The 26,726-nt window shown below is 30.2% G+C and overlaps 1 protein-coding gene across 1 annotated transcript in view; it reads right to left on the reverse strand.

Moving 5' to 3' along the window:
• Positions 1-22,217, reverse strand: part of LOC114305457 (uncharacterized) — a 58,265-nt gene extending 36,048 nt beyond the window's left edge. The window contains exons 1-3 of the mRNA XM_082873752.1: positions 18,363-22,217; positions 10,899-11,372; positions 3,689-4,162 (exon numbers count right to left, since the gene is read on the reverse strand). Coding sequence (XP_082729878.1) covers positions 3,689-4,162; positions 10,899-11,372; positions 18,363-21,347 — 3,933 coding nt within the window. The 5' untranslated portion in view covers positions 21,348-22,217. The remainder of the gene's footprint in view (positions 1-3,688; positions 4,163-10,898; positions 11,373-18,362) is intronic.
• Between the last annotated feature and the right edge of the window lie 4,509 nt (positions 22,218-26,726).

Consider the following 26,726-nt stretch of genomic DNA (forward strand, 5'->3'; position numbering starts at 1 on the left):
AGCCTCCTAATTTTATTCGAAAATTTATCATAATCCACTTGACATAACCTTGGGCGCTATTTTATTTAAAAAGAAAACAAATAAACAAACATACAAAGTGCTATTTTCTTCGTTTAGTATAAATAAACTTAGATCTCTTCGTCTGCGCATGGGATACATTATTAGATAAACTTTATTTGGTTGCGTTATTTTTAACTGATTTTTAATTAATTTTTTTTCAAAAATTAAAAATTAGTTTGATAAAAAAATTACCAAAATTAAAATTTTAAAATTTCCAAAACTATTTTTCACCCCAAAAAGAGAACCATAACAAAATAATGAGTTTTTTTTTTTTTTCACCAAACTAATTTTTATATACATAAATATTTTGAAAATAGGACTTTACGTGTAAAAAAAAAAAAAATTCTATTTACACCTCAATTACTCTCAATTCACAACATTATTTATAATATTTTAATTACAATTTTATCCTTTAATCAAATATCCAAATTGCCATCATCTCTATTTCATCCCTTCATCAACAAACCCTAACCTAACCTATCAACAGTCACCACCACCGACCAACCATCACCGATTGGCCAACCACCACCATCAGAAAGTCATCTTTACAGTTGTTGTCATCGCTCACCTTCTTCTTCTTTCATTCCGTCGTTGCAGCCATCACCACCCTCCTTTGCAACTTTTCTCCATTGCTTTGCCGTCGCTACTATTGCCGCTTCGCCTTCCGAGTCCATCGCTACCGCCACCATCTCGTAATCACCACCATTACAATGACCTATCACCATCATGTCTCTCATCACGTAGAGACCACCACCATCGCAACTTGCCTACATCTGATGACCAACCATGTGCAGTTCGTAGAGAGATCACAATGAGGGTTGCAATGGTGGTAGGGCAATGGCGGTAGGGGCGAAAACGAGGGTTGCAATGAGGAGGGGAGAAGGGTGGAGGTCGGTGGCTGACAGCTAGCGATGGACAAGGTTTTGGGTTAGGGTTAGGGTCGGAGACGATGAGAATAATTTGGTATTATTTAAAAATTAGTGGTGTGTCTTGAGACAAAATTAAAAGCTTTCATTTGTGTGCGGTGTGAACTGAGCAGGTGATGTGTACTAAAAGGATTTGTGGTGTTTAAATAGAATCACCCTAAAACAAAAAAAAGAAAGACTTAATGGAATATCAACCTTTATCAATAGGACTTTTAGATAATTAACCCTACAGAATAACACTATAAAACTAATCATTTCAAAAGTTCTTCCCAAGAATTCTAAGTAAAACAAAAACCTTGTAAGTTATAAAAATCTCTTTGGAATTGCTACTCACACGAGTAAAGATCTTCTGTAGTGTTTTTCCTTGTAGTGTTTGTGTAGTGCACCAAAATGACATCGTTTTGGTGCGCATACCAAAAAAATGAAATGAAACGAAATGTAAAAGAGAAAAAAAAGCCAGAGAGAAGAAGACCCACAGTGCAAATAGAGCACTTTTTCACATTCCTTTCTCACAATCGACTACCATGACCACCTCTGGCAATCACCTCTCATTTCCCATTCTCTCCCTTCCCTCTCTTTTCCCAAAATCTGCTATTAACATCTCTGGCGACCCCACGCTTGCGAGATCCACCTCATCTTCCCACTGTAGACCCACCTCTACCAATCCTTTCTCCATCTTAACTTTGACGAGCCTCTCTAACCCGTATCTACCCCCACCCGCCCCTGCTTGGCCACCATTGCCACCGCAAGCTCTCTCTATCTCTATCTTTATTTCGATCTCGCCAGTACTGGTGTTAGCGGGGGTAGTAAGGTTGTTAGATAGTGGAGGGGTAGTATCGGTCAAGAACCTCTCTCTCTCTCTCTCTCTCTCTCTTGCCTATAGGTCTTCTCTCTCGTGCTTCTATGCTTTGCTCTTGCGTTTTGTTGCAAGTGACGTAAGTTTAGTTTTGCATGTGGCATTTATCCGTGCAAAATTCTAATGGTGAATGACAACGAGACCACATTGCAACAAAATTGAAAATATTGGGTTTAAATTGAAATTGCATTGACTAAACTGACATTTCATTTAAACTATATGGACTAATGGTTGTTCCTTAACCTCAAAACTCTTTATTTTAAATTCTAGGGATAATTACCACACACACACACAAAAAAAAAAAAAAAAATTTCCAATGTTTGACCCTTGCAACAATATAAACTCTGAGTTTTCAATTTTATCAATTTAAACCATAATCTTTTAATTTGTTTTTAATCTAAATCATTTGTCTACTTTTGTTAACTAAAAATGATCAGAACAAAATAGTATTTTAGTTATGAAACTCAATGTAGGTACATAAAATGTCCAAAATACCCATTTTCATTGAGTTTAATGACTAATATATCTATTTTTCTATCGATTGTACTTAACAAAAATAGACAAATGATTCAAATTAAAAACAAATTAAAAATTCAGGTTTTAAATTGACAAAATTAAAATTCATGGTTTATTTTGCTATGAGGGCTTTTTGTGTGTGTGTGTGTGTGTGTATGCGTGTAATTTCCCCTAAATTCTTCCATCCAAAATACAATCTTAGTATTTTTAAATAAGAAACTTGCGCGTAAGTCTTAACATGTAGACTTATTGTCTAATATGTCCTGTGAGAATTAATAGCATTTTTCATCAAACACTGTTAAAAAAAAAATACTAATTGTTAATTTTCAGCGACAGTTTGAAAAATTTGTTAAAAAAATCATCACAAAAAAAGTCACTAATTTTTAACTTTCAGTGACAGTTTGAAAAACTTATCACATAAAAATGTCACTAATTGTAAGTTTTAGCAACAATTTATAAAAAAAACGTAACCAAAAAAAAGTCACTAATTGTTAATTTTTAGCAACATATGCAAAAAATAGTCATAAAAAATTATTTTTAGTGATAATTTTACTAGAACTTATTTTCAATACTACTTGATAAGAATTAAGGCCAACTATTATGACTAATTGGTATTTTACCCTTTAAATAATTTGCTCAAAGTTCGCAAAATCACAGCCCAATTCATACTAGTTTAGCTAAATTTTTAGTCAAAAGAAACAGGGCAAATTATACCTATAGTATTATACCTATAGTCTCTATACTTGCCTCTCATGTCAATTTGGTTTCTGTAATATTAATTTTTCCCTTTAAATTTTCAAATTGTGTCAATCTAGTCTAAGCGATAATAGCCGTTAAAAAATTGAATAAAAATCAAAGGCAAAATGAACTATTAAAAGGAGAATGAATCATTTCCAATTGGATGTGAATCCTTCAATAACTTTGAAGGGAATTAAAAAAAGCATTTTGTCTCTTAATTTTAGTCCAATTTCTAAATAAAATATTATCAATTAGACTAAATTGATACCATGTGCAAAATCGAAAAGTAAGATTGATACATTAAAATTACAAGAACCAAATTGATATAAACAAACTAGAAGAATTAAATGTATTTTGTCTAAAAGAAATACGACTCATAAAAAGAGAAATTTGTTCCTAAATACTAATTAATTTCAAGTGTAGTTTGACGTTCTTATTTTTTCATCCAACAACATATTCAATCCAAAATATGTTGTGTTCTCATTATAGCCCAAAAGGTCAAATGAAAATAGCAAAATAATAACTAAATTTATAAATGCCCCAAAACAATGAAGCTTAAATAAATAAATAAGCTTAAGTCAAAGAAGCATACCTTATTGAAGAGAGGTTCAATAGTATTGTAATTGCTATCCGAAGTATTACAAAAACTACTGAGCTTTGGCATATGGCTGAGTGTTAGCTGGTTTAATTGCAGTAGCTCAATTCCATTCGTAGCCTTACAGATAGCAGTAAAACTTGGCAGGCTTTCAAGATACAATTCCTTTAGTTTGGGAAACACAATTTTATCTGTTGTTTCTGTTGTTGTTGAAGCTATCTCATTTTGATCTCCTTCTTCTTCACTTGAAATAAGTACTTCCAACTTACTACATATAGATACACAAAGTATCTTTAGTTGCATCAGATCTCTGGCTATGGATAATGAGAACATGCTTTCCAATTTATCACATCTCTCCAGTTTTAGAAAAGTGAGGTTGTGGAGCCGTACAAGTTGAGTAGGACCCTTCCACAAATGTGTCAATGCAGGCATGTTCCATCGTTCCAGCGTTTTCAACGCACTGAAGGCCACCTGTAATGCTCCAATTTTCATAAAATCCGATGAAACAAATCAAACTCATATTCCTTATTTATGTTCAGATCAAATCAAGTTAACATGCGGAAGCCAAAAATCTTATCAAGATTCAACAATAATCATATACAAAATAATTCTCTTTTCTTGTTATACTTCATTTCATTATAGTTTGAGATTTACAAAAGAGGTTACATACAATTACACATTCACAATTTCCAAAGTATGGATCGATAACATGTGATATAATACTACATAAATATTCAAAATTTAAATGCCTAATGGATTACAAGTTACAATGGTTAGAACTCTATTACAAAAAGAATGGATCTCTACCCAAACATATAAACCAATGCTTTACAAAAATAAGCAAACAAAATGAAGGAGCATTCATGCTCCAAAAATAACATCACGAGCCTTCAACGAGGCGGAGGCAAATCACCAACAACTAAAAATGATTTTCCACGAAGGGATGAACACTGATGCCCAATAGATATAATATTAACAATGTATACGAGATTAACAAGATTATGATCATGAATGCAATGATGTGTGCTATGCTTAAAATATAAGTTTTTTTCTTTCTTTTTTTTTCTCAATAGGATGCTCAATGCACAACTTTCAAAATAATATTCATTTCAACATTTTCATTTCAAAACATCGGGCCAGTAAGGCGTTGTTTGGCAAAGGCTAAAATTGGGCTTTTAGGCTAAAATTCACAAAAAGACAAAAGGCCAAATTGCCAATAAGACAAAATGTCATATTAAACCCATAATCATTTCACTTTTTTTCTCACAAATATTACATCTAACTACAAAAAAATCCAACCATCTTCCCAAACACACAAATTTTACCCTACTAAAATAGTCAAAAACTAAAATAGCCTACTAAAATAGCCAACTTCCCAAACAAGGCCTAAATAAGACATTGGAATTTCCTAGTACGTGTCTGCAAGTAGGCTCTCAAGCACTACCAAATACTACTTTAACGGCTACTAACCAAAAGGAAATTGATACACATTCCGCTCGTGTTTTGGGACTTTTACCATGGCTCTCAAACCAACTTAATTCTCAAATCCACAATTACATCCCCTATTCAGATTTACCACGTTATCAACATTTCCAATATTTTCAAAATAATAGCACTGTAAGGCCATGGAAGTGCAATGGATGCATGAAACAGTAATCTGTAACAAAATATTCCAATAAGAAAATATATTTAGAGCATAACTCAACATTCTGACAAAATCCAAAATAGTATGAGATTCCTGTAAACTCATCAGTTACTCTCAAACATATATCCCATATTTCATAATCTCTATTATTTCCAATAAATCCAATAAATTCAAGATAACTAATATCTCCAAGGAAATTCACAATCTCCGTAATAAATCACCAATTTTCACATTATTCCAACAATTTAATCCTATTCAAAATCACATTTTTCATTTCTCAAATTTTCTAGGGTTTGAAAAAAATTTAGAGTTCTCTTAATTTAAATATAACCAAATTTTTAAATAACGGTGGCGGTTACTGAAATGGTAGCGGTAATACAGACGCGGTTGCGAGGTGTAACTGCCGTTGTGTAACTGAGGCAGCAACTGGGGCCATGAATTTTTTAATTCTTCACACAATTTTAAGAAAGCATACCGATATGCATGTTTTTATTTCAGAATCACATTTAGTGAGGCTCAAAATGATTTTTAGTATTTTTGTTTAGTTTTAAAAAATGATCCAATATATATACTAATTTTTATATTAGTTTTAAGTTGCTCTGAAAAATTTTCTTATTGTTGAATTTATTTAATTTTTATTACTTTACTAATTATAATTATGGATAACTTTTCCGATCTGTTAAAAAAAATGAATATTAAAAACAAAATAGTCTCATAAATAGAAATTCAAAATACAAAATGACAAACATAATAATGTAAAAGTACGTAACATGAAATCTAAATTTTGTTCAATAAATTAAACATAAGTGAAATATATTAAGTTCATATTCAAATATAATTAACTAAAAAAGTAATTAAACCCTGTAGAACTTGAAAATTAGACATTCAAAATATATATAGATAAGATTTTTACTTAAATTTTATGTAACTAGAAAATAAAAAGAGAAAATAGCAATATACGAAAAATTTATATAAAAATAATATATATATATATATATGTTTAACGGCTGTAATAGTACTGTAGTAGCAACGTAACGGCCGCTACGGCCTTTATGTAACAATGGCGGCCGTTGCGGTCATGAATTTCTGTCACACCACTATAGCGGTCATAACAGGTAGCGATGATAACCACTACAATCGTTACATAACGACGTTCGTAATGGTTGTGGTTGCTTTTTAAAATCTTAAATGTGACACTTTGAAATTTATATACCATATATCATTTTGGGTAGAGAATTTTAAACATTTGATAAAATATGAGCAAATCCTAATTTTTATACAATATATATATATATAATAAAAGACCACAATTTCTTCAAAATCATAACTAACAAAAAATACCACACAATCAAGGTAAAACAAATATACAAAGAGGAGAAGAAAAGTCTCAAAATCGAATGCATCAAAAGCGCGATCGGCTCAGGTCAAACGAAACCCACCACACACTCTATATTCCGTATCAAAATAGCAAGGTCAGATTCTAACTCTAGATATGGTGGATCGAATGTTTTGCGTGATAATAAAAAAATTATTTAAAAAAGGGAGAGATAAAAAAAAGGAAGAGAAAGAGAGACGGACGGAGAAGAAAAAGAGGGAAGGAAAGAAAGAAATGATTGGATTTGTGAACTTCACATTATTGGGCAAAAAAATGCCCCTCATTGATCTACACAGCAAGAGTTTCTTTCTTCAGTACCATTCAGCTTGTTTAGTTCCACTGAAATTCATTTTCTTTAGTTTTTTAAAAAATTAAAATTTTTTATTTTTTTATTATTTTTATTTTCACTGATTTTTTTAAATATTTTAAGTAATTTTTTAATTTTTAGATGCACCTAACATAAATACACTTAAAAAGTAAAATATTTGTGAAAAAAATCTTTAAAAAAAATCACTAAATACCAAAAATATTTTTTAAAAAATAAGAAAATTCAGTATATTTTTATATTCTTGTGTATTTATTGATTTTTTTAAAATATTTTATTTTTTAAATATATCTAAGTAAGGTACATCTAAAAATGTATGAAAAAAATTATTTAAAATTTTAAAAAATATTCACTAAAAATTAAAAAATATGAATAATAAAAAACTCTATTTTTAAAAAATTAAATTTAGAAGTTAAAATCAAACACAGTGATTAGCTTTGGCTAGTTTGATTGCGGAGGATAAGCAAATTTGTTTGCTTAATCTCTGTAGTAGTTAATTGTTAGCTTTTGTTTTCTTTTGTTTTCTTTTTTCGTTTTTTTGAACTAACCTTTTGTTTTCTTGGCTTGGGCCCTATCTTACCACAAAAAATAAATAAATAAATAAATTACACTAAGACCACTAGGATTTATGTTTAATACAAATCCCTTCTTCACATTTGAAAAATTATATTCTTTTTCCCGAGATTTGTAATCTCATAACAAATTACCTCTTAAATTGTTGCTGTCATGCTCTAAAATTTTCTAAATGACCATCTTGTCCTTTTTCTTACTATTTTTTTCTTCTTATCATCATGACTACATTCTACAACTATTTATCATTAAATTCTATGTAAACATATTCTTATTCAGTGATAATATACAAACATAAATTTTATATAGAATTTTCAAACACAATAATAGCTCACATTTCACTTTAAAACAAAACACTCATAAACATGATTTATATTTATAATAACATCATTATCATAACATTTTTATGATTTTTTTGTATAAATTTTTATATATGAATATAATTTTTTATTTTTATTTCCACCATTATACTTAGATTAGATCAAAATTTAATCTAGATATATTTAAAAAGTATAAAACTTATATAAGAAAATTATAAAAAAAAATCATTGAATACAACAAAATAAGATAATGCATTGAATTTTTGTTTTTTATTTATTTATTATTATTATTATTTTTTGTATTTGGTGAATTTTTAAAAAAAAAATCACAAAATATTATAATTCTTAAGTATATCTAAATTAGGTGTATCTAAAAAAAATTTAAAAAAAAAATTGCTTAAAATGTTAATAAAATTCAGTAAAAATAAACAAACTTAATTTTTTATGTGAGTTAAATCAAAAAAGATGATTGTTATTTTCTTTGAAATAACATGAACAAAATATCTGTATTATTTTATATGTATAAAGGTTAAAAGGCAAATATGTTATTTTAATTTAACAAAAAAGTGAGTATAATTTTTCAAATATAAATGGCTCTATATTAAACAGAGATCTCAAAGATGTCAGTGTAATTTAGCCAAAAATAAAAAATAAATAAAGAGTACCCCACGTGGTCTCTGCTCTCCCTCCCATCAAAACTTTATTTATTTATTAATTATTATTATTATTTATAATATCTATCTCAATTTCTTTTCTTTTTTTTAACAATATATATATATCTATATCTATCTATCTCTCTCTCTCTCTCTCTCTCTCTCTCTCTCTCTCTATATATATATATATATATATGTGTATAAAATAACAAATAGAATTTTAGTAACACTATAACATTGTGACATAAATAATAAAATGGTATAATTGTTTCTTCATTACAAAATATATTTTGTTTGACGGTACACATTATAAATATTCATAACTCTCTCATAATAGTAAAATAAATATTAATAATAATAACTAAATAATCTAGAGAGCCTCCTAATTTTATTCGAAAATTTATCATAATCACTCGACACAACCTTGGGCGCTACTTTATTTAAAAAGAAAACAAATAAACAAACAAACCAAGTGCTCCATGAGATTTTTTTTTATTTAACTTTTTTTTTTCTTTCGTTTTTAGTATAAATAAACTTAGATCTCTTCGTCTGCGCATGGGATATAGTATTAGATAAACTTTATTTGGTTGCGTTATTTTCAACTTATTTTTAATTAATTTTTTTCAAAAATTAAAAATTAGTTTGTTAAAAATAATTACCAAAATTAAAATTTTAAAATTTCCAAAACTATTTTTCACCCAAAAAGAGAACCATATCAAAATAATGATTTTTTTTTTTTTCACCAAACTAATTTTTTATTTTTTTCAGAAAAAAATTATGAAAATTGAATAAGGGGTTTATTAAATTTTTAATTGTAAGAAAAGGCAAAAAAAAAATGTTGATATTAAAAATAAATTTATTCTTTTGCATATTGCTCTTTGCAAAGTAGGGTTATAGCACAAGTTCCAAAAAAAGTTTAAAAACACATTGCCATTTGATACAATCCTCTCAAGTGATAGGTCACATCTTTTGTAAATTTCATACTTGCATAAATAAATAAAAAAATTGAGTACTTATTTGTAGGTTTTAATAAGTGAACTAATTGTCTAATAGGTCTTATGATAAAAATTTGTCATAAAAAAATGTCACTAATTATAAGTTTTAGCGACAATTTATAACAATAATGACCAAAAAAATCACTAATTATCATTTTTTAATGACATATATAAAAAATTATCACCAAAAAAATTATTTTTAATAACAATTTTACCAAGACTTATTTTCAATAAGACTTGATGAAAATTAAGTCCAACTATTAAGACCTATTAGTAGTTTACCCTAAAAAAATTATATTTTCAGTTCTATAATTGATTTTTGTACAAGAAAAAGAATTATTCCTACTAAACAAAAAAAAATAATAAAAAAAAAAGGCTTTACAGTGCACTTTTTTTTTTTCTGTGTTTTTTCTTTATTTATTTGTTTGCTTTCAAATAAAAGAATCCCCACGTTAAGGTGGCTGTCATGTGGATTATGATAAATTTTCGGATAAATCTGAGAAGCTCTCTAGACTTATTGACAAGGTCCGTTTGGAAAGGGTTTTTCCGGATTTTTTTTGGCTATTTTAGCCACAAAAGACAAAATAAGTTATTTTAACTACAAAAAACAAAACATCACATCTAACCCATAATCATTACACTCTTATCTCACAAAAAAAGTCAAAAAAGTCAAAAAGCCAAAAAGCCCTTCCCAAACCAAGCTTTTTAGCCCAAGCTAAAATAGCCAAAAAAGCCAAAAAGCTAAAAAGCCAACTCACTTCCCAAACGAAGGCTAAGTACAACTTATTGACAATAATAAGTACAACTAGTAATTATAAATGAGTTATGACTCAATCAATTAAGCTCAAAAATATATAAAATTTAATAATTTAAAATAATTTATTAAGTGAGACTAGAGTATGAAATAATTTTAAAAGGACTCAAGGTGATCCCATTGTTTATATAATTAAATATGAGCCAAAATAATTAAGTGTGGACTAATCAAATAAAACTCAAAAATTAAATTTATATTCAAATCTAGTATCTTTTTTGAACGGAGATTTAATACTCAAGACTCAAGAATAATTAAAACTAAAAAAAAAAATTGTCAAGTGGGCCTCATGAAGTTGAAATAAAAAAGTAATATAATTTATTTTTATCAATTTAAATAGAATGGTAACCACACAACAAACATAATTAAGCAATTTAGAAATTCATATCAATCCAACTCTAAATAATACCCGGACTCAAAAACACACTTAAAAAAATTATTAAGCAAGTACCGATAAAAAAATAAATTGAGTGTAGATTCAACTCATCACAATCTGAAGTCAAAGAAGCATACCTTATTGAAGAGAGGTTGAACAGTATCGTAATTGCTATCCAAAGTATTGCAAAAACTACTGAGATTTGGTATCTCGCGGAGTTCCAGCATGATCAATTGCAACAACTCAATTCCGTTCATAGCCTCGCAGATAGCAGTAAAACTTGGCAGGCTTTCAAGATACAATTCCTTTAGTTTGGGAAACACAATTTTATCTGTTGTTTCTGTTGTTGTTGAAGCTATCTCATTTTGATCTTCTTCTTCTTCACTCGAAATAAGTACTTCCAACTTACTACATTCAGATACATGAAGTATCTCTAGTTGCATCAGATCTCTGGCTATGGATAATGAGAACATGCTTTCCAGTTTATCACATCTCTCCAATTTTAGAAAAGTGAGGTTGCGGAGCCGTACAAGTTGAGTAGGACCCTTCCACAAATGTGTCAATGCGGGCATTTTCCATAGTTGTAGCGTTTTCAACGCACTGAAGGCCACCTGTAATGCTCCAATTTTCATAAAATCCGATGAAACAAATCAAACTCATATTCCTTATTTATGTTCAAATCAAATCAAATTAACATGCGGAAGCCAAAAATCTAATCAAGATTCAACAATAATCATATACAAAATAATTCTCTTTTCTTGTTATACTTCATTTCACTATAGTTTGAGATTTTCAAAAGAGATTACATACGATTACACATTCACAATTTCCAAGGCATGGCTCTATAACATGTGATATAATACTACATAAATATTCAAAATTTAAATGTCCTAATGGATTGCAAGTTACAATGGTTAGAACCCTGGTACAAAAAGAATGGGTCTCTACCCAAACATATAAACCAATGCTTTACAAAAATAAGCAAACAAAATGAATGAGCATTCATGCTCCAAAAATCACATCACGAACCTTCAATGAGGCGGAGGCAAATCACCAACAACTACAAATGATTTTCCGCGAAGGGATGAACACTAATGCCCAATAGATATAATATTAACAATGTATATGAGATTAACAAGATTATGATCATGAATGCAATGATGTGTGCTATGCTTAAAATATAAGCTTTTTTTTTTTTTTTTTAAATAGGATGCTTAATGCACAACTTTCAAAATAATATTCATTTCAACATTTTCATTTCAAAACATCGGGCCAGTAAGGCCTTGTTTGGCAAAGGCTAAAATTTGGCTTTTTAGGTTAAAATTCACAAAAAGACAAAAGGCTAAAATAGCCAAGAAGACAAAATGTCACATTAAACCCATAATCATTTTATTTTTTCTCTCACAAATATCACATCTAACTACAAAAAAATCCAACCATCTTTCTAAACACAAAAATTTTAACCTACTAAAATAGTCAACTTCCCAAACAAGGTCTAAATAAGACATTGGAATTTCCTAGTATGTGTCTGCAAGTAGGCTCTCAAGCACTACCAAATACCACTTTAACGGCAACTAACCAAAAGGAAATTGATACCTATTTCGCTCGTGTTTTAGAACTTTTACCATGACTCTTAAACCAACTTAATTCTCAAATCCACAATTACATCCCCTATTTAGATTTACCACGTTATCAACATTTCCAATATTTTCAAAATAATAGCACAATCTCAATGTAAGGCCATGGAAGTGCAATTGATGCATGAAACAGTAATCTGTAACAAAATATTCCAATAAGAAAATATATTTAGAGTATAACTCAACATTCTCAATAATTCCAAAATAGTATGAGATTTCAATAAACTCATCAGTTACTCTCAACATATATCCCATATTTCATAATTTCTATTATTTCCAATAAATCCAATAAATTCAAGATAACTAATATCTCCAAGGAAATTCACAATCTCCATAATAAATCACCAATTCTCACATTATTCCAACAATTTAATCCTATTCAAAAATCACATTTATCATTTCTCAAATTTTCTACGGTTTGAAAAAAATTTAGAGTTTTCTCAATTTAAATATAACCAAAGTTTTAAATAACGGTGGCGGTTACTGAAATGGTAGCGGTAATGCAGACGTGGTTGCGGGGTGTAACTACCATTGTGTAACGGTGGCGGTAACTAGAGCCGTGAATTTTTTAATTCTTCGCACAACTTTAAGAAAGCATATCGATATGCATGTTTTTATTTCAGAATCACATTTAGTAAGGCTCAAAATGATTTTTAATATTTTTGTTTAGTTTTAAAAAATGATCCAATATATATACTAATTTTTATAGGAAAATTTACCCATAAGTCCTAGTTTTTGAAATGTTGAACCATTTAGTCCTAAAAGTTTTCTTATGCTCCATTTAGTCCCATTTTTACATCAGCATGATGTGAATGATGTAAATGATCTGATGTTTCATTCTATAATTTCAAAATTTATTGAAATCTGATGAATATTAGATGTTTTTCATCCTATATTTTCAAACATTATTGAAATTTGATGAACATTAGATGTTTGAAATCCAATGTTTGTAACATGACTCTGATGTTATTAACATTGTATCTGATGTTATTAACATTGTAATGGGACCTTTCAGTTTATAAGAAAACTTTTAGGACTAAACAGTGCATAAGTTATTAATTTGGGATTTATTGGTGCATCCCCCATTTTTATATTAGTTTTAAGTTGCTCTGAAAAATTTCCCTATTGTTGAATTTATTTAATTTTTGTTACTTTACTAATTATAATTATGGATAATTTTTCCGATTTGTTAAAAAAAATGAATATTAAAAACAATAGTCTCGCAAATAGAAATTCAAAATACAAAATGTCAAACATAATAATGTAAAAGTACGTAACATGAAATCTAAATTTTGTTCAATAAATTTAACACGAGAAATATATTAAGTTCATATTCAAATATAATTAAGTAAAAAAGTAATTAAACCCTGTAGAACTTGAAGATTGGACATTCAAAATATATATATAGATAAGATTTTTACTTAAATTCCACGTAACTAGAAAATAAAAAGAGAAAATAGCAATATACGCTAAATTTATATAAAAAATAATATATATATATATATATATGTTTAACGGCTATAACAGTACTGTAACAGCAATGTAACGGCCGCTACGGCCTTTACGTAACGGTGGTGGCCGTTGCGGTCATGAATTTTTGTCGCATCACTATAGTGGTCATAACGATAGCGATAACCACTATAATCATTACATAACAACGTTAGTAATGATTGCGGTTGCTTTTTAAAATCTTGAATATGACACTTTGAAATTTATATACCATATATCATTTTGGGTAGAGAATTTTAAACATTTGATAAAATATGAGCAAATCCTTAGTTTTATACAATATATATATATATATATAATAAAAACCTCAATTATAAAAAACCTCAATTTCTTCAAAGTCATAACTAACAAAAAATACCACACCATCAAGGTAAAACAAATATACAAAGAGGAGAAGAAAAGTCTCAAAATCAAATGCATCAAAAACGCGATCGGCTCGGGTCAAACCTCAACACACTCTATATTCCGTATCAAAATAGCAAGGTGAGATTCTAACTCTAGATATGGTGGATCGAATTTTTTGTGTGATAATAAAAAAATTATTTAAAAAAGGGAGAGACAGAAGAAAGGAAGAGAAAAAGAGACGGACGGAGAAGAAAAAAATGGAAGGAAAGAAAGAAATGATTGGATTTGTGAACTTCACATTATTGGGCAAAAAAATGCCCATCATTGATCTACACAGCAAGAGTTTCTTTCTTCAGCACCATTCAGCTTGTTTGGTTCCACTGAAATTAATTTTTTTTTATTTTTTAAAAAATTAAAATTTTTTGTTTTTTATTATTTTTATTTTCACTGAATTTTTTTAATATTTTAAGTAATTTTTTAATTTTTAAATACACCTAACATAAATACACTTAAAAAGTAAAATATTTGTGAAAAAAATCTTTAAAAAAAATCACTAAATACCAAAAATATTTTTAAAAAAATACGAAAATTCAGTATATTTTTATATTCTTGTGTATTTATTGATTTTTTAAAAATATTTTATTTTTTAAATACATCTAAGTAAGGTACATCTAAAAATGTATAAAAAAAATTATTTAAAATTTAAAAAATATTCATTCAAAATTAAAAAATATGAAAAATAAAATATTCTATTTTTAAAAAATTAAAATCAAACACAGTAATTAGCTTTGTCTAGTTTGATTGCAGAAGGATAAGCAAGTTTGTTTGCTTGATCTCCCTAGTAGTTAATTGTTAGCTTTTGTTTTCTTTTTTATCTTTTTTCGTTTTTTGAACTAAGGCCTTGTTTGACAACAAGCCGGTTTAGTTAAAAAGTCAAAAAGTTACTAAAAAAGTCAAAAAGTTAACAGTCCATACCAAAAAGTCAAAAATTCTTTTTTCTCTCTACTTTTTGCACATCTTTTCGTAAAATGTCAAAAAGTCATACCAAATATACTAATTTTTTTTAGCTCATATTTTAGCCAAATAACTAAAAAGTTACTAAATTAGCCTGTTCCCAAACGAGGTCAAAGCTTTTGTTTTCTTGGCTTGGGCCCTATCTTACCACAAAAATAAATAAATAAGTAAATTACACTAACACCCCTAAGATTTATGTTTAATAGAAATCTCTTCCTCATATTTGAAAAATTATATGTTCTTCTTCCTGAGATTTATAATCTCATAACAAATTACCTCTTAAATTGTTGCTATCATGTTCTAAAACTTTCTAAATGACCATCTTGTCCTTTTTCTTACTATTTTTTTCTTCTTATCATCATGACTACATTCTACAACTTTTCATCATTAAATTCTACGTGAACCTATTCTTATTCAATAATAATATACAAACATAAATTTTATATAGAATTTTCAAACACAATGATAGCTTAGCTTTCACGTTAAAACAAAACACTCATAAACATGATTTATATTTGGAAAATGTCTCGTAACTCAAATTTTGTGGCTGAGCCACTTTTGAGCTACAAAATTTGAGCTACGTAGCATTGTCGTTTATATTTATAACATCATTATCATAACATTTTTATGATTTTTTTGTATAAATTTTTATATATAAATATATTTTTTTATTTTTATTTCCACCACTATACTTAGATTAGATCAATTTAATCTACATATATTTAAAAGTATAAAATTTATATAAGAAAATCAAAAAAAAAAATCATTGAATACAACAAAATAAGATAATGTATTGAATTTTTGTTTTTTTATTTTATTTTTTTGTATTTGGTGAATTTAAAAAAAAAATCACAAAATATTATACTTTTGAAGTATATCTAAATTAGGTGTATCTAAAAAATTTTAAAAAAAAATTGGTTAAAATGTTAAAAAAATTCAGTAAAAATAAACAAACTTAATTTTTTATGTGAGTTAAATCTAAAAAGATGATTGTTATTTTCTTTGAAATAACATGAACAAAATATCTATATTATTTTATTAGTTTATATATATAAAAGTCAAAAAACAATTATGTTATTTTAATTTGATAAGAAAGTGAATATAATTTTTCAAATATAAAAGAATTTATATTAAATAAAAATCTCAAGAGTATCAGTATAATTTAGCCAAAAAAATGGGAGCACCCCACGTGGTCTCTGCTTTTCCATCTAAACTTTATTTATTTATTAATTATTATTATTTTTTATAATATCTATCTCATATATATATATATATATATCTATATGTATCTATATATATATATATAAAATAACAAATACAATTTTAGTAACACTATAATATTGTGACATAAATAATAAAATGGTATAATTGTTTTTTCATTATAAAATATATTTTGTTTGATGGTACACATTATAAATATCCATAACTCTCTCATAGTAGTAAATAAATAATAATAATAATAATCTAGAGAGCCTCCTAATTTTATTCTAAAATTTATCATAATCCACTTGTCACAACCTTGGGCGCTATTTTATTTAAAAAGAAAACAAACAAACAAATAAAGTGCTCCATAAGATTTTTTTTTATTTAACCTTTTTTTTTTTTTTTTCTTTCGTTTAGTATAAATAAACTTAGATGTCTTCGTCTGCGCATGGGATACATTATTAGATAAACTTTATTTGGTTGCGTTATTTTAAACTTTTTTTTAATTAATTTTTTTCAAAAATTAAAAATTAGTTTGATAAAAATAATTACCAAAATTAAAATTTTAAAATTTCCAAAACTATTTTTCACCCAAAAAGAGAACCATATCAAAATAATGAGTTTTTTTTCTTTTTTTTTTTTCACCAAACTAATTTTTGATTTTTTTCAGAAAAAAAAATTATGAAAATTGAATAAGGGGTTTATGAAATTTTTAACGGTAAGAAAACGCAAAAAAAATGTTGATATTTAAAAATAAATTTATTCTTTTGCATATTGTTCTTTGCAAAGTTGGGTTGTAGCACAAGTTCCAAAAAAAGTTTAAAAACACATAAATTACATCTGATACAATCCTCTCCGGTGATGGGTCACATCTTTTGTAAATTTCGTACTTACATAAAATATACGATAAAAGTTAGGAATCATTAAAAAAAATTTATAAAAATAATCATGAAATATTTATGATCCTTGAATTACTTGATTAGTGTGTGGTACTTTATTCTAAGTGTAATCCAAGAGTCACAAAACTTTCATGATTATTTTTATGAAAGATTTTTCATGATACCTAACATTACTGAAAATATATATATATATATATTTTCATTTCTATAATTAATTTTTGTACAAGAAAAAGAATTATTCCTACTAAACAAAAACAAAAACAAAAACAAAACAAAAAAAACGTTTAAATAATAATAAATAAATAATCCTTTACGGTGCACTATTTTTTTTCTTTTTTTTGCCTTTGTTTTTGTTTATTTATTTGTTTGCTTTCAAATAAAAGAATCCCCACGTTAAGGCGGCTGTCATGTGGATTATGATAAATTTTCCGATAAATCTGAGAAGCTCCTAGACTTATTGACAATAATAAGTACAACTAGTAATTATAAATGAGTTATGACTCAATCAATTAAGTTCAAAAATAAATAAAATTTAATAATTTAAAATAATTTATTAAGTGAGACTAGGGTATGAAATAATTTTAAAAGGACTCAAGGTGATCCCATTGTTCATATAATTAAATATGAGCCAAAATAATTAAGTGTGGATTAATCAAATAAAACTCAAAAATTAAATTTTTATTCAAATCTAGTATCCTTTTTGAACGGAGATTTAATACTCAAGACTCAAGAATAATTAAAACTAAAAAAAAAAACTGTCGAGCAGGCCTCACGAAGTTGAAATAAAAAAGTAATATAATTTATTTTTATCAATTTAAATAGAATGGTAACCACACAACAAACATAATTAAGCAATTTAAAAATTCATATCAATCCAACTCTAAATAATACCCGGACTCAAAAACACACTAAAAAAATTATTAAACAAGTACCGATAAAAAAACAAATTGAGTTTAGATTCAACTCATCACAATCTGAAGTCAAAGAAGCATACCTTACTGAAGAGAGGTTGAACAGTATTGTAATTGCTATCCGAAGTATTGCAAAAACTATTGAGCTTTGGTATCTGGCGGAGTACCAGCCCCTTCAATTGCAGCAACTCAATTCCATTCATAGCCTCGCAGATTGCAGTAAAACTTGGCAGGTCATGGAGATACAAGTCCTCAAGTTTAGGAAACACAATTTTATCTGTTGCTTCTGTTGTTGTTGAAGCTATCTCATTTTGATCTCCTTCTTCACTTGAAATAAGTACTTCCATCTTACCACAATCATCTACTTTAAGTATCTGTAGTTGCATCAGATCTCTGGCTATGGATAATGAGAACATCCTTTCCAATTTATGACAGCTCGTCAGTTCTAGAGAAGTCAGGTGGCGGAGCCGTACAAGTTGAGTAGGACCCTTCCACAACTGTGTCAATGCGGGCAAGGCCCTTAGTTTCAGCCTTTTCAAGGCACTGAAGGCCTCCTCTGGTAGTTGGCCATGACAAATCTCTTTCAATTTATCTAAATTATAGAGACATAGCGACTGCAACACAGGGAAGGCTATTTGTGGAATTGGAACCCCATCTGTTGTGTCAATGACATATTCCAGATCCTGACAATCTTCCAAGGACAATTCTGTTAATTTTTTGAAACCATCTTTGTCTAAATCATAGCCAACATTCTTCACACCTACTGCTCGTGTTATTTCTACAATTTTAGTGATCTTGAGAAGATTCTTGAACTCACTCTCCATAAGATCGCTCTCGTGAAGATCCTCGAGACTCAACTGGTTTTGTAACTGATAATCACGACAATCTCTATGAAGGAACCCAGTGGTTATAGCGAATGCTTTTAGATTCGTAAGGACCAAGTCTCTTGGCCAGTATGCAAAATGTTTTAGGTGAATGACCAAAGTTGTAAAATTAGACAACCCACACAGCTCAGTGAAAGTCGCTTTAGCTTCTTCTATCCTGTTTTCATCATTAAAGCTAGACCCAAGATACAACTCTTCTAGCTTTGATAAGCTCGACAAAACACCTGGGCAAATCCTCTCCACACCACATTGCAACAAATCCAGTAGCTTCAAGTGACTAAGCCGACCTATTTCTTTTGGCAACTCCTTGATTTCAGTGCCCTTGAAACTCAAAATTTCTAGATTCTCTAACGCTCCTATTACAGATACATCATTGATCAGTACGCATTTGTATAGTGACAAGCTTCGAAGGTTGGTCAACCATCGCAGGGATGTCGGCAGTGATCCTTTTATGTACACATTCAACATGCTTAAAGCTTTGAGTTCCTTCATCCCTCCGTAGAAACTATCTGGGAGATTTGGTAGTTTCGATGCATAATTGTACCAATAATTGTCCTCTAGCCGTAAAAGATGGAGTTTTGGAAATTCTAGATTATCAGGCAGCTTGCTCATACCAGTGCATCGCAATGAAATTACAGCGTAATTTTTGTGTCGCTCTTTCTCCGGCCATTCTTTCAATGCTTCGTCACATCTTACCATAAATGAATGCTCCTCCCTAGATGCTATTGATATAGCAACATCACGAACTACATCATGGATTTTAACACAACCTTCTTGTTCACCATCCATCAAGAGATAGCCTTTTTTTAAGTCATCAACATAGGCATGTACTCTGTCTCTTGCTTCGTTGACACTATCAATGGCCTCAAACATCTCTATCCCAACTCCATATCTAACGAGATCTTCAATTGGAATATTAAAATCTTCAGCATATAAGGTGCAGAGCAAAAAGCATTCCTTAATTTCTCTACTTCCTAAGAAGTTGTAACTCAACTCCAGAGATTTAAACACAATTTCTTCTACTCCCCTGATGTTTTTTACCATAGACTTACGTAACTGTAGAAGGGCTGAATTCCATGACTGCTCATCTTTACCTTTGAGTGCCCTCGCAACTGTAACAATAGCAATCGGCAAACATCCACATTCATCCGCAACTTTCGTCTGTGTGATATACAAATCAGTACTTGTGTGACTTGTGTGGTTGGAAATTCCAGCCATCTCCTGAAAGAGATTCCATGCTTCTTCTTCAGTTAAGACTTCAACTGTAAATTTCTTTTGAGCATTCATATCGTTGCATACATTATCAAATCTAGAAGTCAGCAAAATTTTGCAACCTCTATGACCATCTCCAAATGGAATTCCTATGTCATTCAGTTCGAGGCGCTTCCAAACATCATCCAATATGACAAGAATTCTCTTGGTGCCCCTTAGTCTTTCACACAATCGATTTGCTCTTCCACGTTCAGTCTCCTCCTCAAATTTCAAACCCAAATTATCTCCAATTTCACCTTGAATCTTCCTTTCATTTGGACTTTGGGACACTACAGCCATCACAACCTCATCAAACAATTTCAATTCTTTTGCTCTTTTGGCAACTTCTTTCACCATTGTTGTCTTACCAACACCACCCATCCCACATATTGCAATCATGTGGAATCCATCATCCTTCAGTGCCTCCATGACATCTTTCGTAATCAATCTTCTAGATTCAAAAACCTTAATACCTTCAGTGGATGTGGATTCTATCCCAGGTAGAGGCTCATTGTAGGCCACTTCCGTCAGTTTCCTCTCTTCGTGCAACTGAGCCACCTCTTTTGCCTTGTTGGTTGCTTTCTTACCGAGCGAGTAACGTAACGGCAGGTTTGGACACCACCCATATAGACACCCTTTGTTTGCTTCAACTTCATCTTTTAGAATTTCTCTGGCCTCTTCGCGGCATTTATCAACCCTTTCCAGCCACCCCTCAACATCAAGTCCGATACCTTTTACATTTCTTTTTGCTTCATCAACTGCTTGCTGCATTGCACCTCTTTTCTCATCCAACTTCTTGACTTCATCTTTCAGATTCTTGACCTTGCTTTTATAGGAAAATAGATAACCGAAATGACGGCCAACTGGAGCCATTAGAAATTCTCCAATCTTGCCTACAATTGGACCAACAAAACCAACCAAACCAGGAGCCATTTCTCACTTCTATTTCAGTTATGTACCTCTCTCCCTGTTTCTTTTCTTTTTCTTTTTTTTTTTTTCCCTTTTTCTGGAATGCAATATGTAAAACTAGAAGAAACAAACAACTATTGAAAACAGAATAGTAATTGTTGAACACAGAGTTAAAATAGAGTGGCAGAGGAAGAGATTACAAAGATTTCTAGAACAAAAGAAGATATACAGAGATTTCTTTATCCTGGTAAGTAACAGTTGAACAAAGAGAAATACAATTTTGAAGAGGACATGAAGATATCGGAGTAACACTTTGCAAGAGGGGATCTAAAGTTTTTTTTTTTTTTTTTTGACAAGCAAGGTTGACTATAGAGAATTACAATATAATTGGACAAAGAGAACTTGTGTTGTAAAACAGAAATTGCAAAGAAGAAAGTGAGCTTAGTAAAATAACAACAGAATGCAGAGAATAGAATACTGATTTGGTAATTGTTCAACACAGAGTAAATAAAATAGAGTTGCAGAGGAGAAAATTACAAAGTTTCCTAAAATCAAAAGAGAATACAGGAATTTTTTTTTTTTTTTTCTGGTAAACAACAGTGGAACACAGAGATTTATAATAAAACTGAAGACAGAAAGTACGTAGAGATTTAAACAGAGAGAAATAATAGAATTGAAGTGGAAGTGGAAGTGGAAGTGGAAGTGAAGAAAGAAAAACCTTGGAAACTTTCCAGAGTGTCTAAGAGATGAAACATGCACAGCCTTAACAACTCAGTCGACGGTAAAGAGAAAAGCTTTTCACCAGAGACAAACAAGACCATTAACATCCATCAAAGAGAAACAATCAGATTCACAGAGGTTTTGAAGGAGAGTTTGAGGAGGAGAGAACATTTTGAGATCTATGCTCTTACATCTAAAATTATTTATTTATTATTTTTTTGGAGATCTATGCACTTATTATTTTTTTGGAGATCTATGCTCTTACATCTAAAATTATTTATTTATTTATTATTATTTTTTGGAGATCAATGCTCTTATTATTTTTTTGGAGGGGGAACTTTCTTCGTTGCTTCCTTGCTTGTGTCTTGGTCTGGGCGCTGAAGGAGTTTTTTTTTGTTTTTTTTTGTTTTTTGTTTTTTTTTTACTAAAAGACAAATTAATTACAAAATTAAAAAAAATAAATCTAAATAAAATATCACATCAAATTCCGTAATTATTTCATTTTTTCTCTCACAAACATCACGTCCAACCACAAAAAAACTCAACTATCTTCCTAAACACTCAAAAAAAATTTTAATAATATCCTATAACTAAAAAAAATCTAAAAAAAATCACTTTCTAAACACCCACTTGGTCTTTTGATTCGATCCTTTCAAAATTTGCTTTGTGATATTTTTTAAAAAAAGTTTTTTTTTTTTGGTTATTTACCACACTGTAATCTAATTTAGTGAAGGGGAGGAAAGCAACGGCGGACCAAGGGGGCAGGCACTGCCCCTTGCAAACTATTTCAAAATTTTAGGTAATGTTATGCATTTGCCCTTTTAAAACATGTTTGATTGTCAGGATTAAAACGTGAGATTAGAATTATTAATATGTGACCCTAGTAATTTTGTATTTGTTATGAAATTTTGTTTCAGAATTATTAATCTAATGAATAATTAATTTAATAAATTTGTAAGATTATTAATAATAGGGTAGGGGTGGGATTATATATTCGGGAGCTTCTATTTACACATCCACCTTCCCCTCTTTGCACACACTTCATAAAAATTATTTTTATTATAATTTTTTTTTTCAGGTGAAATTACTATTATAGACATCAAATAAACCCATTCGGAAGTTGATTGTCGAAAAAATAATAAAAATTCGGAAGTCTACTTCCGAACCAATTGTTTATTTTCGGAAAGCTACTTCCGAACCAATTGCTTATTTTCGGAAATCTACTTCCGAACCAATTATTTATTGAAAAAGATGTGTAAAGAGGGGAATGGGTGTGTGTAAATAGAAGCTCCCTATATATTCTGATCTAGGAAATGAAATAAAAAGACTCTTTTACCTATTAATCTAATGCAAATCAAGCAACGGACAAGGGGATAATTTATCCTACTAATCCAATTGGATAATAAATAATACATTAATTTAATGGAATTATTAATGCCTTCACTATTAGTCTTGTAAACCAAACATGGCCTTATTTTACAATTTGTGAAGGGTTAGCCCCTGGAAAAAAAAAATAAATAAATAAAAATAAAAATCCTTCTTCAAAGCCTCAAATTATTTCTATTATTCAATTAGAGACATCTTACAATACTGTATATAGTATGTAAATCATGGTCCAAATGGATGTTAGTTTCAAATCATTCTGTCTAGGAGACCAATAAATTATCATATCAAATCAAATCAGTTACATGTTATTATGATGTTTGATTATATCTACAAATAGTATTAGTTACTAGTTACGATTCATTGTGATTTTTGATTACTACTAAAATAATCATTAATTATGACTCAAATTAGTGTTAGTTATGATCCATATTTGTATGTTATTATTTTTAAATTTTTGTAGTTTGTACAAGTGTAAAAAATACTTTATAATCCAATTTTGATACTTTTTTGTTTTTATTAATGAGTATTAGATATTGATTAAAAAATTTATTTGCAAATTCAATGATAATGTTCAATTTTTATGTTTATAAAGTGAATTAACATACGTATGAAACTTTGCTAAAAATGTACAAAAATTAATGTATAGTTAATTTTTAATTGTAGAGAATTTGGCCTCCTCTTAATAAGATTTCTTTGTCCGCCACTGGAAGTGAGACTCGAAACCTAAACCTAGGGTCATAAAGGGGGTCCTTACCACTTGGGCTATCTTGTCTGAAAAGAGGAAGAAGAAGAAGAAAAAATAAATAAATAAAAATTACTCATGGAATGCCATCAATAAAAATCATAGTGTTAAAATATTTATGATCCCTACGTATGATATAATTTTTATTATATTAAATATATTATAAAATAAAATAAAAAATAAATTCAAAATATTATGATAAATTACATTGACCTATTTGAGATTTAAAAAAAGGATAAATTACACTGACACCTCCTTGTAGACGTCCCCGAACGCCCCGGGATGGATGAGCTCCCGTTCCGTTCGATATTGGGCCCACTACAGCTCGGACTCTCAAATTGTCACGGTTCTAAATCTGAACCAAAGAGTCCAAATCCGACAAATCGTTTTGAGAAAACAGATTTTGAAAGAAGTACCAAACATGGACTGCTTTGCCAGATACAGAGTCGCCACCTAAATGTTTTATTTTGGGGAAATTTAGGAAACCCTGACTCGTTTGCCTAAGGCCACGTGTCCGTCATCACTAAAGTTGCCTCGGCTCGGGAACTTGGGTACGATTGGGGAAGGTCACTTCGTGAGCACCCCCGCTCGCCCGATCAAAGATCGGCCTCTACTAACCATGATATCAAGTTTTGAAAACATTGTGTGTTCTTATTCCGGTTATTAGCCTAGATTTACAATGTGATGCGCACAGCATACAAGTATAGACTGGATCGCCTGAATTGGAACAAAACATTTCATGTTTGTTTATTTGAAAAATGGTTTGATGGTGCTACCCGCAAGTAGGCTAAGACGTGGATTTGCCACCCTCGGGTGGGCTTAGAAAACATGATTTTGCCACTATCTAGTGGGCTTAAAACACACATTTGATGAATTGTTCCAATCCAAATAACCCAACCTTCACCTACAGGCATTCAGGCAGATATATCACATAAGCATATAGCCTCATGGTAAGCATGCTATTCATGGCAGTCACTCACACGCATGCAAGGATGCTAAAGCATAAAACTCACCGAGTACTCCAAGCCAAAATAGAAGCTAATTAGAAATCCATGCATGACCCTAATTATACAGAAATGCCTAATGCAACACATGCAAAAGTGCAACTATAGCAGGCTCGGCTATTCTAAACATGGCATATGAAATGCTACAGCTAACATGTATTCAATTTGGAATTGAAAATACAATGCAGTTAGTATGATGCGCCGAGCCCGGTGCATGCAAAACAGATAAATGAATGCAAACATGCTATCATACTGTATGCTAATTGAAATATGCCCTAATCTAACCATCGTAAGCAGGTAAATAAAAGGGAGAAAGACGTGGGGTTGGAAGACATGCATCACACACACGCACACTTATTACAATTATGCCCTCGCACGGAGGGTCCGAATAAAATAATATACAGTCCCAAATGAATATTACAGTCCAAATATGTACAAAACCCTAGTTAATTACCAAATTAACTAAGAAAACAATAAAACTGGCATGCAAGCCAGGGACTGCCTTGACTCTTCTCCGGATGATGAATGATGCATGCTCGGGTTGCCTTTGCACGGAAATCCACTGCGATGCCCCAATTAGCCTCTGTTTTGCAATGATTTCTTAGAAAGCACGCCAAGCCCCGAAAGACTGCTGATTCTTGATTTACTGCAACAGAGAGCAGGAAAATGGCATGGCAATGTATTTTCACAAATGTATGCATGCCTCGATCCTCGTGCCACCAATCACGCATCTCGATGCATGATGGCCGAGGAGTCGAATTGTGCAACTCAATATAGAATGAATGCACATGAAAACAAAACAGGGCCTAAACTCTATTATGGATAATCTGGAGTGTCGGCGACTGGGAATTGAGACACGTTCCGTCACTCGAAGTACGAAACGTACCTCGTTTCCCGTGCCTGGGCTAATTTCTATCCCAAGCACAATGCAATATGCATGATATGCATGAAATGCAACTAAAATACAACCTAAAATACACAATGCTATGAAATGGCATACACGATGCACGAGATAACATGGCATACACAATGCGCTAAAATACAACCTAGCATACGCAATGCTATGAAATGAAATGGCATACACAATGCATAATGGACTTACACCAACATGAGTGGACCTCAGCCACACTCACACAAGAGGCCATGAGATGAAAAATGAGACACTCGAAATGCGTGCACACATGCACGCAAACCGAGGACCGATCCTAAGGCACAAATGCCACTCTACCAAAGCATGGAAAGACATGGAACATGGTATGCAAACATGCAAATTTCAGCGCTAAAATATGGCACAAAACAACCCCGAATCATGGAAACATGGCACCCGATGCATGAAATGAGACCCGAAATGCAAAACTAGGCACACGCAAAGGCCTAGACCTATACAAAGCATGCATTATTTGAACATTAAGTGTGAAGACAGAATCAAGTCAGTTCCAAAACAAGCATATTTACAGTTTTAAGCAAGGCCAAACAATGAACACAAATAGGGCTAAACCAATATGCAAAAATGGCCCTAAATGTGAGATAAAGAAGCAAGTCATGGTTGCT

Source organism: Camellia sinensis, chromosome 6 (genome assembly GCF_055761805.1).
Source record: "Camellia sinensis isolate YWXY chromosome 6, ASM5576180v1, whole genome shotgun sequence".
Lineage (NCBI taxonomy): Eukaryota > Viridiplantae > Streptophyta > Magnoliopsida > Ericales > Theaceae > Camellia > Camellia sinensis.